The sequence below is a fragment of the Culicoides brevitarsis genome, chromosome 1, assembly GCF_036172545.1.
Source record: "Culicoides brevitarsis isolate CSIRO-B50_1 chromosome 1, AGI_CSIRO_Cbre_v1, whole genome shotgun sequence".
Lineage (NCBI taxonomy): Eukaryota > Metazoa > Arthropoda > Insecta > Diptera > Ceratopogonidae > Culicoides > Culicoides brevitarsis.
Window position 1 is genome coordinate 26923860 of NC_087085.1, and position 12732 is coordinate 26936591.

General features: G+C 29.0%; 2 protein-coding genes across 2 annotated transcripts; both read right to left on the reverse strand.

The window, feature by feature from the left end:
• Positions 1–1688: 1688 nt before the first annotated feature.
• On the reverse strand, positions 1689–3711 carry LOC134828662 (mitochondrial pyruvate carrier 2-like). The gene is made up of 3 exons (XM_063841647.1): positions 3318–3711; positions 3193–3233; positions 1689–2495 (listed from the first exon to the last, which is right to left on the reverse strand). Exons 1-3 carry the CDS (start codon positions 3412–3414, stop codon positions 2256–2258), a joined length of 378 nt encoding a protein of 125 aa, XP_063697717.1. The 5' UTR covers positions 3415–3711; the 3' UTR covers positions 1689–2255.
• Positions 3712–4220: 509 nt separating this feature from the next.
• LOC134837109 (organic cation transporter protein-like) lies at positions 4221–7290 on the reverse strand. Its single transcript, XM_063852431.1, has 6 exons — positions 6976–7290; positions 6712–6907; positions 6393–6651; positions 5254–5895; positions 4929–5202; positions 4221–4402 (listed from the first exon to the last, which is right to left on the reverse strand). Exons 1-6 carry the CDS (start codon positions 7119–7121, stop codon positions 4294–4296), a joined length of 1626 nt encoding a protein of 541 aa, XP_063708501.1. The 5' UTR covers positions 7122–7290; the 3' UTR covers positions 4221–4293.
• Between the last annotated feature and the right edge of the window lie 5442 nt (positions 7291–12732).

Genomic DNA, 12732 nt, shown 5'->3' on the forward strand with positions numbered 1-12732 from the left:
ATGCACTTGCACTTGATGCAATTGTTGTAACGTGGCAAGTCGCCAACTACATAAATTGTGCATGCAAAAAACTTACTATCTATGCAAATTTCTTTTTATTGAATTTTTTTTTCAATTTCATTTGCAAATAAATAAGAAATGACAAACAAACAGGTTGATTATCTCCATTTATGTTCAACGAACGTAAAATGCAATTTACGATATTGCAAATTTTTTTTATGGTTGTTTTATGGTAATAAAACATGCAATTGTATCTACTTACAACACACAACAAAATAAATCACTTTCGATTTTCAGACCATCTCGACGACGACGACGACCTTGAAGACGTGCACGTTAGTCAGGCGAGCTGTCAAGGCGGCAATTTAACGGCGCTTATAAAAGAAGAAGAAGCAAGACTCCTGCAGTGAAGTAAAATGGTAGTGATTCAAAGTGTCAATTACTGTCACGTTTCGCTTTTAATTAAACAAGAGAAATACAGTTGATAATTTAAGAGATGGCTTAGCAGATTGGCAGGTTGGCAAATAAACAACTCTTCGTGACAACTTGGTGGTTGTTGAAGTGATGGCGATAAGATAAGGCGCGGTAATGACATGAAACTTCAATAAAATTAGAGTAAATAAGTTGCGAGACAATGATTTACTCGGGGATTTGTTGAAGGATTATGGAGCTTTAATTCAGTTTTAATTGGTTGTCATCATTATTTGAAGAGGTTTTCTTATAAAATTAACGAAAAAAATAAGATTTTATTAAAATTTAAAAATTTTGCCCAAAAATAAAAAAAATCAAAAAATTTTGAATTTAAGAGAAAAAAAAGCATAAGATCACAAACTTTTAAGTAAAAATTATTTAATTGGAGAATAAATAAAATTCTTGCCGAGATGAAAAGTTGAAAATTTCACCAAAGTTAACTACTATTTTGTTTTTTTCATAATTTTTATGGACTTTTCGCATTCATAATTTTTTTTAAATGATTTTGATTTTTTTCTGAATTTTTCAAAATTATTATTGAAAGATATACAAAAATTTTGTTTCTTTGATTATTCAAATTCATTTCGACAAAATAAAAATTTTCATAACGAGATAATTAAAAGATACTAAATTAAGCCTTTAAATGTATGAATATTTTTAAAAAATTATTTTAAAAATTTAAATTAAGTTTTTGATCTCGTTTTTGATTTTTTTAAAATTTTTAAATTAATTTTTATAATACGATTTTTTTCTGATTTTTTTAATTTTTAATTTTAAAATTTTAATTTTTTAAAAGTGTTCAAAAAACTACGTAATAACTTAATTTTTAAATTTTTTAAAATTTTTAAAATTAAATAAATTTTTAATTAATTTTTTTGAAATTTACAAAAACTTGAAAAAATCAATTTTTTCAGATTTTTGTAATTTTTTCTTCTAAATCCTCTGATTGTTTTTATAAACATTTTTTTAAATTAGAAAACTTTAACGTACCTACATTTAAAAAATTTTTATTTTTTTTTCGCTAAGAAATCTCGACACCTTTTTACTTCATGGAATTCTGAAACGACATTTGAATCATATTTCTAATAAAGAAAAACAACTTCATCACTAAAAATATTCTATTACGATTAGATCCAAGGCCACATCCAAGTGTAATTCAATCCAGATGCCAAGCGTAACTTGATGATCTCTCGACAAACAAACAAACAAATAGACAATTTATTTTCTTTTTTGTTCGTTTTATTATTTATTTCGTTACATTCTATTATTATTTATATGATACAACTTTCATTTTATTATCCTCATTATTTTATTAAAAAATAAAAATAAATTATTTTTTTTTAAATCTGTCTAGGACAGAAATTTATTAACAACCAAAAGGAAAAATTATTTTTTTTTTAAATTATAATAGTTTTTTACCCGTGCTGATAAAGCAAAAAAAAAAAATAGGAATTGACTGGTGTTTTCAGGTCAACTTCGATTAAATTATTAAAAAAATAAAAATTGTGATATGTGCGTTACTGGGTCGTCTCTTTTTTAAGTACGTCACATTTTCACAACTTTAATCTTAGTTCTTTGAACTAATCACTGACAAAAACTTTTCTTTTTCACATCATTTTTTTTTTGCGCGCGGTGAGCATTTTTTTATGTGTAGAAAAGCGTTTTTTTTTAAATGATAATAAAAATAAGTAACAATTGGTAATTTTCTGTTTCTCCTAAATATTAACAATATTCGTAGTCTATTCTAAGTTTTATAAAGTTCAACTTTGTCGAATTCAAACTTATCACGGTTTCGTTTCAGCGGGTTTGGGGTTTTTTCGCGAGTAATCAAAGGCGCGGTACAGTTGCACCGCTTGCACGGCCGCCACAAAGACATTCACCGAAAAGAGTGCGTAATTCTTTGGAATAATTACTAAGCTGTAACGGGACCAAATGACGCCAGTTGCGAGCAATGAAGCTGATGTGTTGACGGAAAGTTGGTCAGCTGGTCGACGCAAGTCACTCAAGCCAGCAATCACGAGACCCTGAAAGTAATGAAAATTTATTTACGATGTGATAAAAAAATATTAGTTAAAGGTCGTTTCAAATTGAAATAAAAATAGGTGAAAAAATAAATAAGTTTTTCAACAAATTTCGAAAAAATGTCATTCGAATATTTTTTTTTTAATTCTAGAAAAAATTTTTAATTTTAAGAAAATTAAAAATTTTGGAAATTTTTTTTAAATTTTAGAAATTTTTTAAAAATCTCTATGCAACTAAAAAAAATCAAATTTAAAATAAACAAAATTAAAAAAAAATAAATTAGTTATATTTATTAAAATAATTTTTCAATGTTTTTTGATTTTTTTTATCTAAATTTTTTTGTTCTTAATATTTTTAAAAAATCTTAAAAATTCTTATTTTAATATTTTTTTATGGAAAATTTTCAACTTTTTTTTTGTCACCGTCAATTTTTTTTTAAAATATATTTTTTTAATTTTAGAATTTTTTAAACTTTCGTTGGAAACGGCCTTACGAAGAAACAATAAAAAAATTGCTGCGTAAAAAGTTTGTTTGTGCCCACTGTTTAATCACACACGTGAACAAAAAAAAAATATTTATATTAATACACAAGCAAGGTAAAAGGCACTTTTGCACTGATTATGCAACTTTTCTTTTTTTCCTTATTCGTCGTTCTGCGAAATTTGTTTGTTCTGCGCCTCATACGACGCAAATTCTTACCCATTTGAAGGCTGGAGCCCAGAAAAACACCGTTTTAGGACCTGAAACGAGAGAAAATTACACGCAATTACGACGGTTGTCAACCTTGAAATTATCTGCACGTCAACAGAATAAATTATTTTTACCTGCTGCATGGTTCCAAAGCGATCCTGGAGCGTGCCACGACTTCGGGACAACTTTGTCTGCCGAGGCAATCATCGCTGTGTACACTTTGCTGGCCATTGTGTTGCTTTCGCCTTTTCTTTTGCGTCTCTGGGAATTTTAAACTAAAATATTTACACTTCCAATTTGATCTGCCTTTTGTGCTCTACTGACACTTTTTTGCCTGGCACACTATTTACTCAGCGTTTTTGTTTGTGTCTCTCCGTATACGTTCTATTTGCAAATCGTCTAAATTTATCGTGCTCTTGAAAATTTTATGCAGGAAATGTTTTTTGATGAAACCAGGAGAAGAAAAGATAATTTTAGCAATTTCATTCAACTTTGAGCTAATCTCTTCTCTTTCGAGTGTGTGTCCACGACGACAACGACGACGTATGACGAAGTTCGAATTTTTCGAGGACGGCAGTGGTTTCGAAAATAACAGCCGTTTGGGACGAATGAAAGTGATTACAGGTCGGGCTCGATAAGATGGAAAAACAGCTGATACTTTAAAAGGAAAAACGGGAAAATTTTCTATTAACGAGACTCCAAGGACCAAGGAGGTAAGTTAAAAACTTTTAAAAAAATTCAAAAATTAAATTTCATTAAAAAATTTGTTCAATTATTCAATTTAGAATTCAAAAAATATTAAAAATCGTGCCTGAAAAAGCCCATTGAACGAAAAGTTCGAAAATTAATTTGAAGCATGCGCGAAATTTTGTTCGTTTCATTTTTAGTTTCAAATCAAATAAATTATTTGTTGTTACTAAAGCGAAACTGGAAGCAAAAGAAAGACACAAAAAAATTTTTTTTTGTATAAAATAGAATTTTTTATTTAAAAATAGTTTAACATGTATAAATATTTATGTATTTATATCAATTTGGTATTCAATTCCTTTGGTAATACTTGCGTTGTCTTTTAATTCATGTAAAAAAATTAACGATAAAAGCTTTCTTTGGTTACGATAGGTTAGTTTTTGATTCTGTCGGTTTATCAAAACAAGAAAAGTAGAAAATTGGTTCATCTTTTCCAAAGTTTTCTCCGTCTTCTAATGTTACGGGAGTTGATCTGAAACGAAAAATCAATTTTTTTAAAAAATTGCTTTAAATTTATTTTGAATTTTTTATCACAAATTAAAAAAAAAATAATAATTAAAAAAAAATAATAAATTTAAAAAAAAAATAAATAAAATAAAAATAAATAATTTTTTTTTTTTTATTTATTTTGATTTTTTTCAGACTAATTTTTTTAAAAAATTCTTGTTAAACATGATTTTTTTCTTCCATAATAAATATTTGGTACTCTTAAACTTGATGAAATATTTTTTTTTTAATTTTTTAAATATTTTTTGTTGTTTTTAAGCTATTTATAATAAATTTAATTTTAAAAAAAATAAATTTTATAAAATTTTAAAATGAAAGAAAATTTTTCATTGAAAAACAGAAATAATAAATTAAAAAACATTTCAGTAATTTTGTAAAAAAAAATGAAGAAGAAATTAAAAAAAAAACATTAAAAATAATACGAATTTTTTTTTTCATGAAAATATTTCATAAAGGACAAGTGATAAAAAGTTAAAAAATTAAAATCTTACCTATTTAACGTTTCTGGCAACAAAAGACACAAAAATGCCCCCGCTATGGATAATGCTCCCAATATCAAAGGAGGCATCGCTGGAAAGAAATTTCCCGTATACAAAATATACGAACTGAAAAACGTCAAGGCATATCCAGCGACATGAGCTGCCGAGACGCCTTGTGCTCGAACACACGTTGGAATCAGCTCCGCTGCGTATTGAGCTCCAGAGTTGTATGCTACAGTGACACCAAAGCGGCCAAGCATTGCGAGGGATGCCAGAAGAATCGGGTCTGAAATTTAAAATTATTATTTAAGAAGAGAAATTATGAAAAAAAAATTACTTTTGTCATTTTGTTGATAAACAATTGCAATTCCAGTTCCTGCAGTGAAAATTCCACTAACAAAGAGCGATCCAGATGCCATTGCTTTTCTCCCGATTTTATCCTGCAACGCCAAAAGTACCAAACATGCGGGAAAAATTGTCGCCGAACTCAGTGTAAACATGATAAAAGGTGATAATCCAAGTCCTTCGACATTTTTCGAGATCGCATCGTAGCACAGTGTGATGACCATCGATTTGAAAAACAGAATTAACGTATTCCGTCTCAACCGGGGGGTCTTAAAAAGACTTAAGATATTGACATTTTCCGATTCAGACACTTTTTCGATATTTTTAGCGTTTTCACGGAATTCGTCGATTGTTAGTTGATCCAGAATTTTGTTGTTCATTTTTGCGATTTTTTGAAAGCTCTGAATCGCACGATCGGTTTTGTGCTGCGATATTAACCATTGGGCACTTTCGGGAATGAGGAAGTAAAAGGAAGGTACTAAAAGTGAAGGAATGGCAACTGCTAAGAGGAAATATTTCCAGTCTCCGAGTGAGGCGGCAATCCATGGAGTTATCATCGAGCCAAGGCAATAAAATACTCCGATGCACAAATTGAGGCCGAACGTTCTCATTGATGGGCGAATGTATTCCATTACTAAAAAAAATAAATAAAAGAGTACGATATAAATTTGGTTATAAAAAAAATTTTAAATAAATAAAAATTAAATTTTATTAATTTAACTATTAATTTAAAAAATATTTAAATATAAAAAATAATTTTGAAATACTAAAATAGAATTAAAATGTTTTTTTAAAATTAAAACTTAATCAATTTTATTTAAATTTTAATTTTTTCAAAAAATAATTTGAATAAAAATTTTAAAAAGAAAGTTAAATTTATTTTATTAATTTTAATCATAATGTTTGTTAAAATTAAAATATTTAAAAAATCAATGTAAAAAAAAATAAAATTTAATTTAAAAAAAAAATTGAATAAAAAATTAAAAAAATTAAGTTTATCAATTTTTATCAGAATTATTTTTTTAAATTAATTAAGTTATTAATTTCCAAAAAATAATTTAAATAAAATAAATTAGTAAAAATAAATTTTACAATAACCAATAAATAAAAGCTCAACATAAAAAATCTTACCCAAAATGTACATCAGAACAAAATTACTATCAGTTGCCATTCCCGCAATAAACCGGCACAACGAAAATAGGTCAACACCTGTTGCGAAAATCGTCATGGAATTCCCGACGAACGAGATGACATACACAACAACGAGAATCGGCAAGCGCCCCACTTTGTCAGCCAAGATGCCAAACAACAACGTACCCACCACAGAACCAACGAAGAACATGGATTGACCTAGATACGATTTCCATGCGTCGTCGCAAATCCAATTCAACTGAAAGTGAAAACAGATGATTAGACGGAAGAAACGTACAACAAATTAAGGGAGACACACCTCACTCGTCATACTTTTGTATCCAAAATCATGGTCATAAATCCATTCGTTGCAGGTCGAGGTTTCTTCAAGTGACTTCCTTGAACGATGACTTTCTTCTGTGAAAATATGATCGACCGGGAAACAGGAAAAATTACTACTAAGCAATCTTAAACTCTCAATTGGAACGTTTTGTGGCAACAAATTATTGAAGCACCTGGAAAGTGTGGAAAAATTTGAAATTTTGCAATAATGATAAATGACATGCGAATATTTTTGTCTTACCAGTGAGTCGGCACAAAACTAATCATGGTCTGTGAGTAATACTGCATGGCCGAGAGGATGTTTATGATACAAAAGAGACCCATCAAGAGCCATTGGTAACGATGAAAGTCCCCACATTTGGACAACATTAAATCTATATCCAACATTTTTGCTCTGAAATTTTATTTTTTATAGCGAAATCTCTGTTTTTACTTTTGTTTAAAGATTATTTTTAGATTTTTAGATTTTTCGACCTCGCCCTTGATTAGATATTTTTTTTCACGCACAATTTTTCTGAAATTTTCTATTTTTTTTTTACATTTTTCTTGAATAATTTCACAAAAATGAAAAAAAACTTAAAATCGCAAAACACGTCTTGTCGCGTAAAATGATAAAGCAATTCTGACCCTACTTCAATAAGTTCTGTGTTGCGTTCTATCTAAACATTTCCCTTTTTTTCTACACAACTCTCACCGTATAGACACAAGTTCGCATGTCATCAAAACGATGATCATTTCTACGTTCGTTACACATCATTTGAGAGCGGTCTCGTGAGTTTTGGGTATAAATCAAAGCGCGGGAGTGAGATTTTTGATGACAAGAGCAAAAAAAGTGTAAATTATGATGAATGAACTCAAAAATGGGTCAAAGAGAGAATTTTTTTAGCACATTTTCGTCGTAAATAAGTGCATTTTAATGAATGAATTGAAATTTTTTAAAGAATTAAATCTTCGAGAAAAACCGGAAATGACTCACCAATTTCACGATAATTTCTAATTCAAGTCAATCAATCACGTAAGTGAAAGAAATTCAAATTCTTTATTAAAAACATGTGCTTTTGTTTTAAAATTGCAACTTTTTTGTTTGATGTAAGTGAATTTGATGATAATCGTAGTAATCAGACAAACTAACAACAACAATATGATGATTGACTAAGAAAATAAAATTTTTGCAAGATGATCTTGTCTGATAATAATTTTAAACATGCAAATTTTGAGTCTCGATTGGCAAGATAGTGTCTGAGAAATTTTTTTTTAATTGTGTGACAATTCGCTCAAAACTTTTGAGTAATTTTTATTAATTTTGATAGATTTTACGGAAGTTGATGATTTTTCTAGGAAGCTGAAGTTATAACTAAATATGGTTTAAATTAAAATATTTACTGTTCTAATGCACTTTGAAATTTCTACTAAATAATTTTTTTTTTTTTACTTTGTTTCATATTTTTTATGCAAAAACAATAAATAAATTAATTAAAATTCAAAAGAAAAATAAAAAATCAAAAGCTATAAATATGTCACAATTTCTTTGAATTATTTATTTATTTTTTGATAAAAAAATATTTTTTTTTAATTTAGTTTTGTTTACTTTTTTTCAACGACCTTCAATTTTCACAGCTAAAAGAGATTGATTGACAAAAAAAAACTTTTCACTGTCAAGCTCAAATAAAAAAAAAAAATGAAAATTCGCGCGCTAAATTCTAAGCGCAGGTACTCAATTACCTCACAAAACACAAACTGCAACAGATTTGTTTGCATTCTTGACGAGAATGTCGCGATGTGACAATATGCCTTTTCTGTATAAAAACAGTTTTTTTCTGTGTACAGAACGAAAATGAAAACAATGAAAAACTGTCTCATGGCAATTGTACGTACATTTCTACAGTATAGAAAGAAATTCGCGTCTATTTTATTTATAATAATAAACAATCAACAAACCTGCCGTGCAAGTAAGTGAAATGAAATGTAGGTTTAGGTTGCGGTAGACACAGGATTGTGATGTAATGTTGATAAGAAAGTAACGATCAAACAAAAAAATTTTCCTTGTTTTTTTTTTATTTTCCAGTTAAAAGTATTTTTAAAAATTTTTGATGAGTTACTGACTATAAAATTACATTAATTTTTTTAATTTTTTAAAATATTTTGGTTTGGTGTCAAAAGTCACGTTTATTGAGAATGACAATTAAAAAATAAATACAATAAAGTTGTCGCAAAGTAATGATAACGGACAATGAAACACGTGTCTGAATAATTTTGAACGATATTTTAGTGTGCAGTTCATTGCATAACCTTTAAGAGATTTTTTAATCTTAAAAATTTTCTTGAAGAATATAAGATCAAAAGGATATAATATGTCAAATGTCTAGTAAATCTCCCAAACAGGACGGATTTGCTTCGGAACACCATACATGGAACCTGTATGAATTACACGTTTCCATTCGTGTACTGCTTGGCAACAAGAAAAACTCCACTTTTTTACACAAGATTGCTTACACATTTACAGGATCGAGCCTCTGAATTCAACATGTTGTTCAATCTTCAATATATTGAATATCATTTCAAGATATATATATCATTTCGGATTTTGAGAAAGCCTTTTTAAATGCCTGCCATGAAATATTCCCAACCACAACCGTGAACGGGTGTTTGTTCCATTTTACGCAGGCCGTATGGCGCCACACGATACTAAAATAACTGAAACAACAGTACACCGAAGATGCAAATGTGCAAAAAAGTCAGCAACAAATAGAACAAATTGTTTCGTTCATAATAATTGTAGATTATTATTTTTTTCTATAAATTTTCTACAAAGACAAAATGATTATTATTATCGTATGACTTTATTATCAAATTTTTTCAAATGAAATTTAAAATTTTAAATTTGGGTTTGCCAACCATAGTAAGGCTTCTTCGGAAAGGTTGTGAAGGTCTAGCTTTGTCCCGTTAAAGCGAGTTAATGAGCATTCAAAAATTAAATGATCCATTGTTTGTATTATTCCGCATTCGCAACTTCCATTATCTGCCATTCCCCATTTATTTAATAGATATTTACATCTTCCATGATTACTTCTGACACGGTTCAATTTCACCCAAGATTCACGATTGAGGTCAAATCCTGCAAGTTTTTTATTTGGATCGCTTATTAAGCTTTTATTTATAATGTCGCATTTTTCCATTCGGTAATCCATTCTATTGTTGGGTTAAAGATTTGTTTTTCAAATGACCAGGGGGGTTTTCTTTTTATTCTTGTACTATCAGGTAGATTTTGACGGAAATTATATAGAAGTGAATTTTTATTTCTTTCACATTTAGCATATGGGTCATTTCACGACGAATCACGGAAAATCACAACTTCGTCAAATCAAAAATCTAAGATATATTCCATCTAGAGCATGAAAAAATAAGAAACTTTTGTTCTAGCGAAACTCTCTGGCGGTTAATTTTCCCAGTTTTTCTTCAAAAACCGATTTTACTGTAGAGTAAAATGTATGAAAATCGACACATTTTTGGATTTTCTGATGCAACGGTCCGTTTCCGACCATATGTTTAATGGAGAAAAATGATCTACTCGACATGACAAGCAATTCCAGTGAAAAAAATTTTTTCGAAAAAATTCAACCTGAACCTATGAAAATTGTCAGATTTTCACGTGAGCAAATCGTCAAAATTTGAATGTCAATTTTTTTGAAATTTTTTTCACTAGGATTGTTTGTCGTTTCGAGTACATTATTTTTCTCCATGAAACATATGATCGCAAATGAGCCGTTGCGTCAGGAAACCCAAAAATGTGAATACAAGAGAAATATGGAACAAATTATTGTTTTGAATTACAATAATTACAAGGAAGAAAATACAATTTTAGCATATTTGAAAACATTTAGTAACAAAATAAAATTAAATTTAAAAGAAGCACAAGAAGAACAAGAAGAATGAATGAAATGAACAAATGAATGAGAAAACGAAATTGAGAAAAAAAAATCTAAATCCTGAAGGGAAATTGATTTAACGACGTCAAAGTTGGCGGCGACTGAAATAAATGTTATGGCAAAGAACCTCGAATCCTACTTTTAAATAAATTTTTTACAGGTCATCGCCAACTTCGACGTCGTTGTTTTATACCAAAAGTGTACAAAAATGTCAGAATTACATTTATCCTTACATACAAAAAAATAAAAATAACTTCAACATACTACGAAGAAGGATTAATTGCTGATTTATTGTTCAGCCGTAAAAAAAAAACATTATTTTAGTTTTTTTCATCCGCTTTTAAAATATTTCATGACAAACCAATTTTATGATTTTTTTCAAATCTTCATAATCTTTAACTCACAAAGAGTTTCGTGTGAAACGTCACTCCTAAGCATGTTTATTTCATCACCCCAGCTAATCTGAATTCTTTCGCGTGACCAACCGCATGTCAAAATATCGTTACTTGATTGATGCTTTGTACACAACGATTGCTGCGCAAAGTGTCCTTGAACATCCCTTCTCAGCTGCTCTTGCTCTGATCCATACGAACCTCACTCAACTTCATGCGATGTGACGTGTCTCCTTTCAAAAAATCATCATCAACAATGATCGAGTCTTGTTCACAAAAATTATGACGTCGTCCCGCGTCAAATATTCAACTTCATTAAACTTAAATTAAAATCTCATTTCAATATAAAATATTTTAATTTCTTACACATTAACCTTGATTCATTTGCAGCAGCAGCAAAAAAAAGTAGAGTTCCCGTTTACACCTTGCTCTGCTTTGCATTGTAAAGTCGAGCAATGTCGACGAAAAAAAAGTTGTTACAATAAACCTCAAACAGGAAAATTTTTTAAAAAATTGAGTTTATTGCCAGCTCAATCATTATCTTGTCCTGGACAACTTTTTTTTATATTTGTCGTTGTCGCGCAATGTTGAGGCAGGGCACTTTCATTTTTTTTTGCTGCATGGCTTGACCTTGAATTACTTTTGGACAAAAAAAAAGTCTGTAATGGGTTTGTATGCAGCGGCAATAATTGGAGTGAGGAGATAAGTGCATTGCTTTGGATAAATGGAACGAACGGTGGGATGATGTAAAACAAGAAAAAAAAACAGAGAACATGAATAGCGGGAAGGTGTGGATTTATTGATGTGTGAGTGGATCTCATTATTTAACAATTTTTTTTGCTCCTCATTATGAGACACCCAAACAACTTTTTTTTTTGTTTTAACATAGGATCCATTGAATAGCTGTATATGCAACGAGTGCTTTGATTAGGCCAAAACAATAATATAAAATTTTTTGGTTTACTACGATCGAAAAACTAAAAAAAATCATGTAACTAATTAATTAAGTTTTGAACTAAAAAAAAATTGAAAACAAATAATTTGACTTTAAATTTTTAATTTAAGCTTATTTTTAGACGAAAGACAAAAGTATCATTTTTAAATATTTTAAGTAAATTTTATTAGAGAATAACTAAATCAAGTAAAAACTGAAGCAAGCGAGGGGTTTATATTGTGAGTCCGAATCCAAAAAAAAAAAAAAAAAATGTATCTGTAATTGTACTAACCATTGCATGAAAAGAATGCATCCCCATTTTTACCACTGTCTCTCCCAGTTTTTTTAGGGACAATTTGTGCCCAAAGCCCTTAAATTTTGTCACTTAGTGGGTTAAAACCGTCAAACTATTGTTTAAACATAGTTTTTTTCAAGCCAAACTAAATCACGGTAAGTCATCCTCATATTTCTGGGTAGGATGACTTACCGTGATGAGCATTTTTGTTCGTGATTTTCAATTTTTGTTGAATATAAGAAGTTTTAAAGCTAAAATTTTTATGTAAAATGGCATAAATTTATCAAATAATTAAAAACTTGTTTAAAAAGATCTTGATTTGAGTCTAATTAACCACAAAATATTGAAATTTTAAAAACACTTATTTTCTTCAAATATATTGAGCCTATACTTTGCACACATGTTTAGCCATGCTAAATAAGCTTTATTACATTGTTACAGGCTTCTAAAA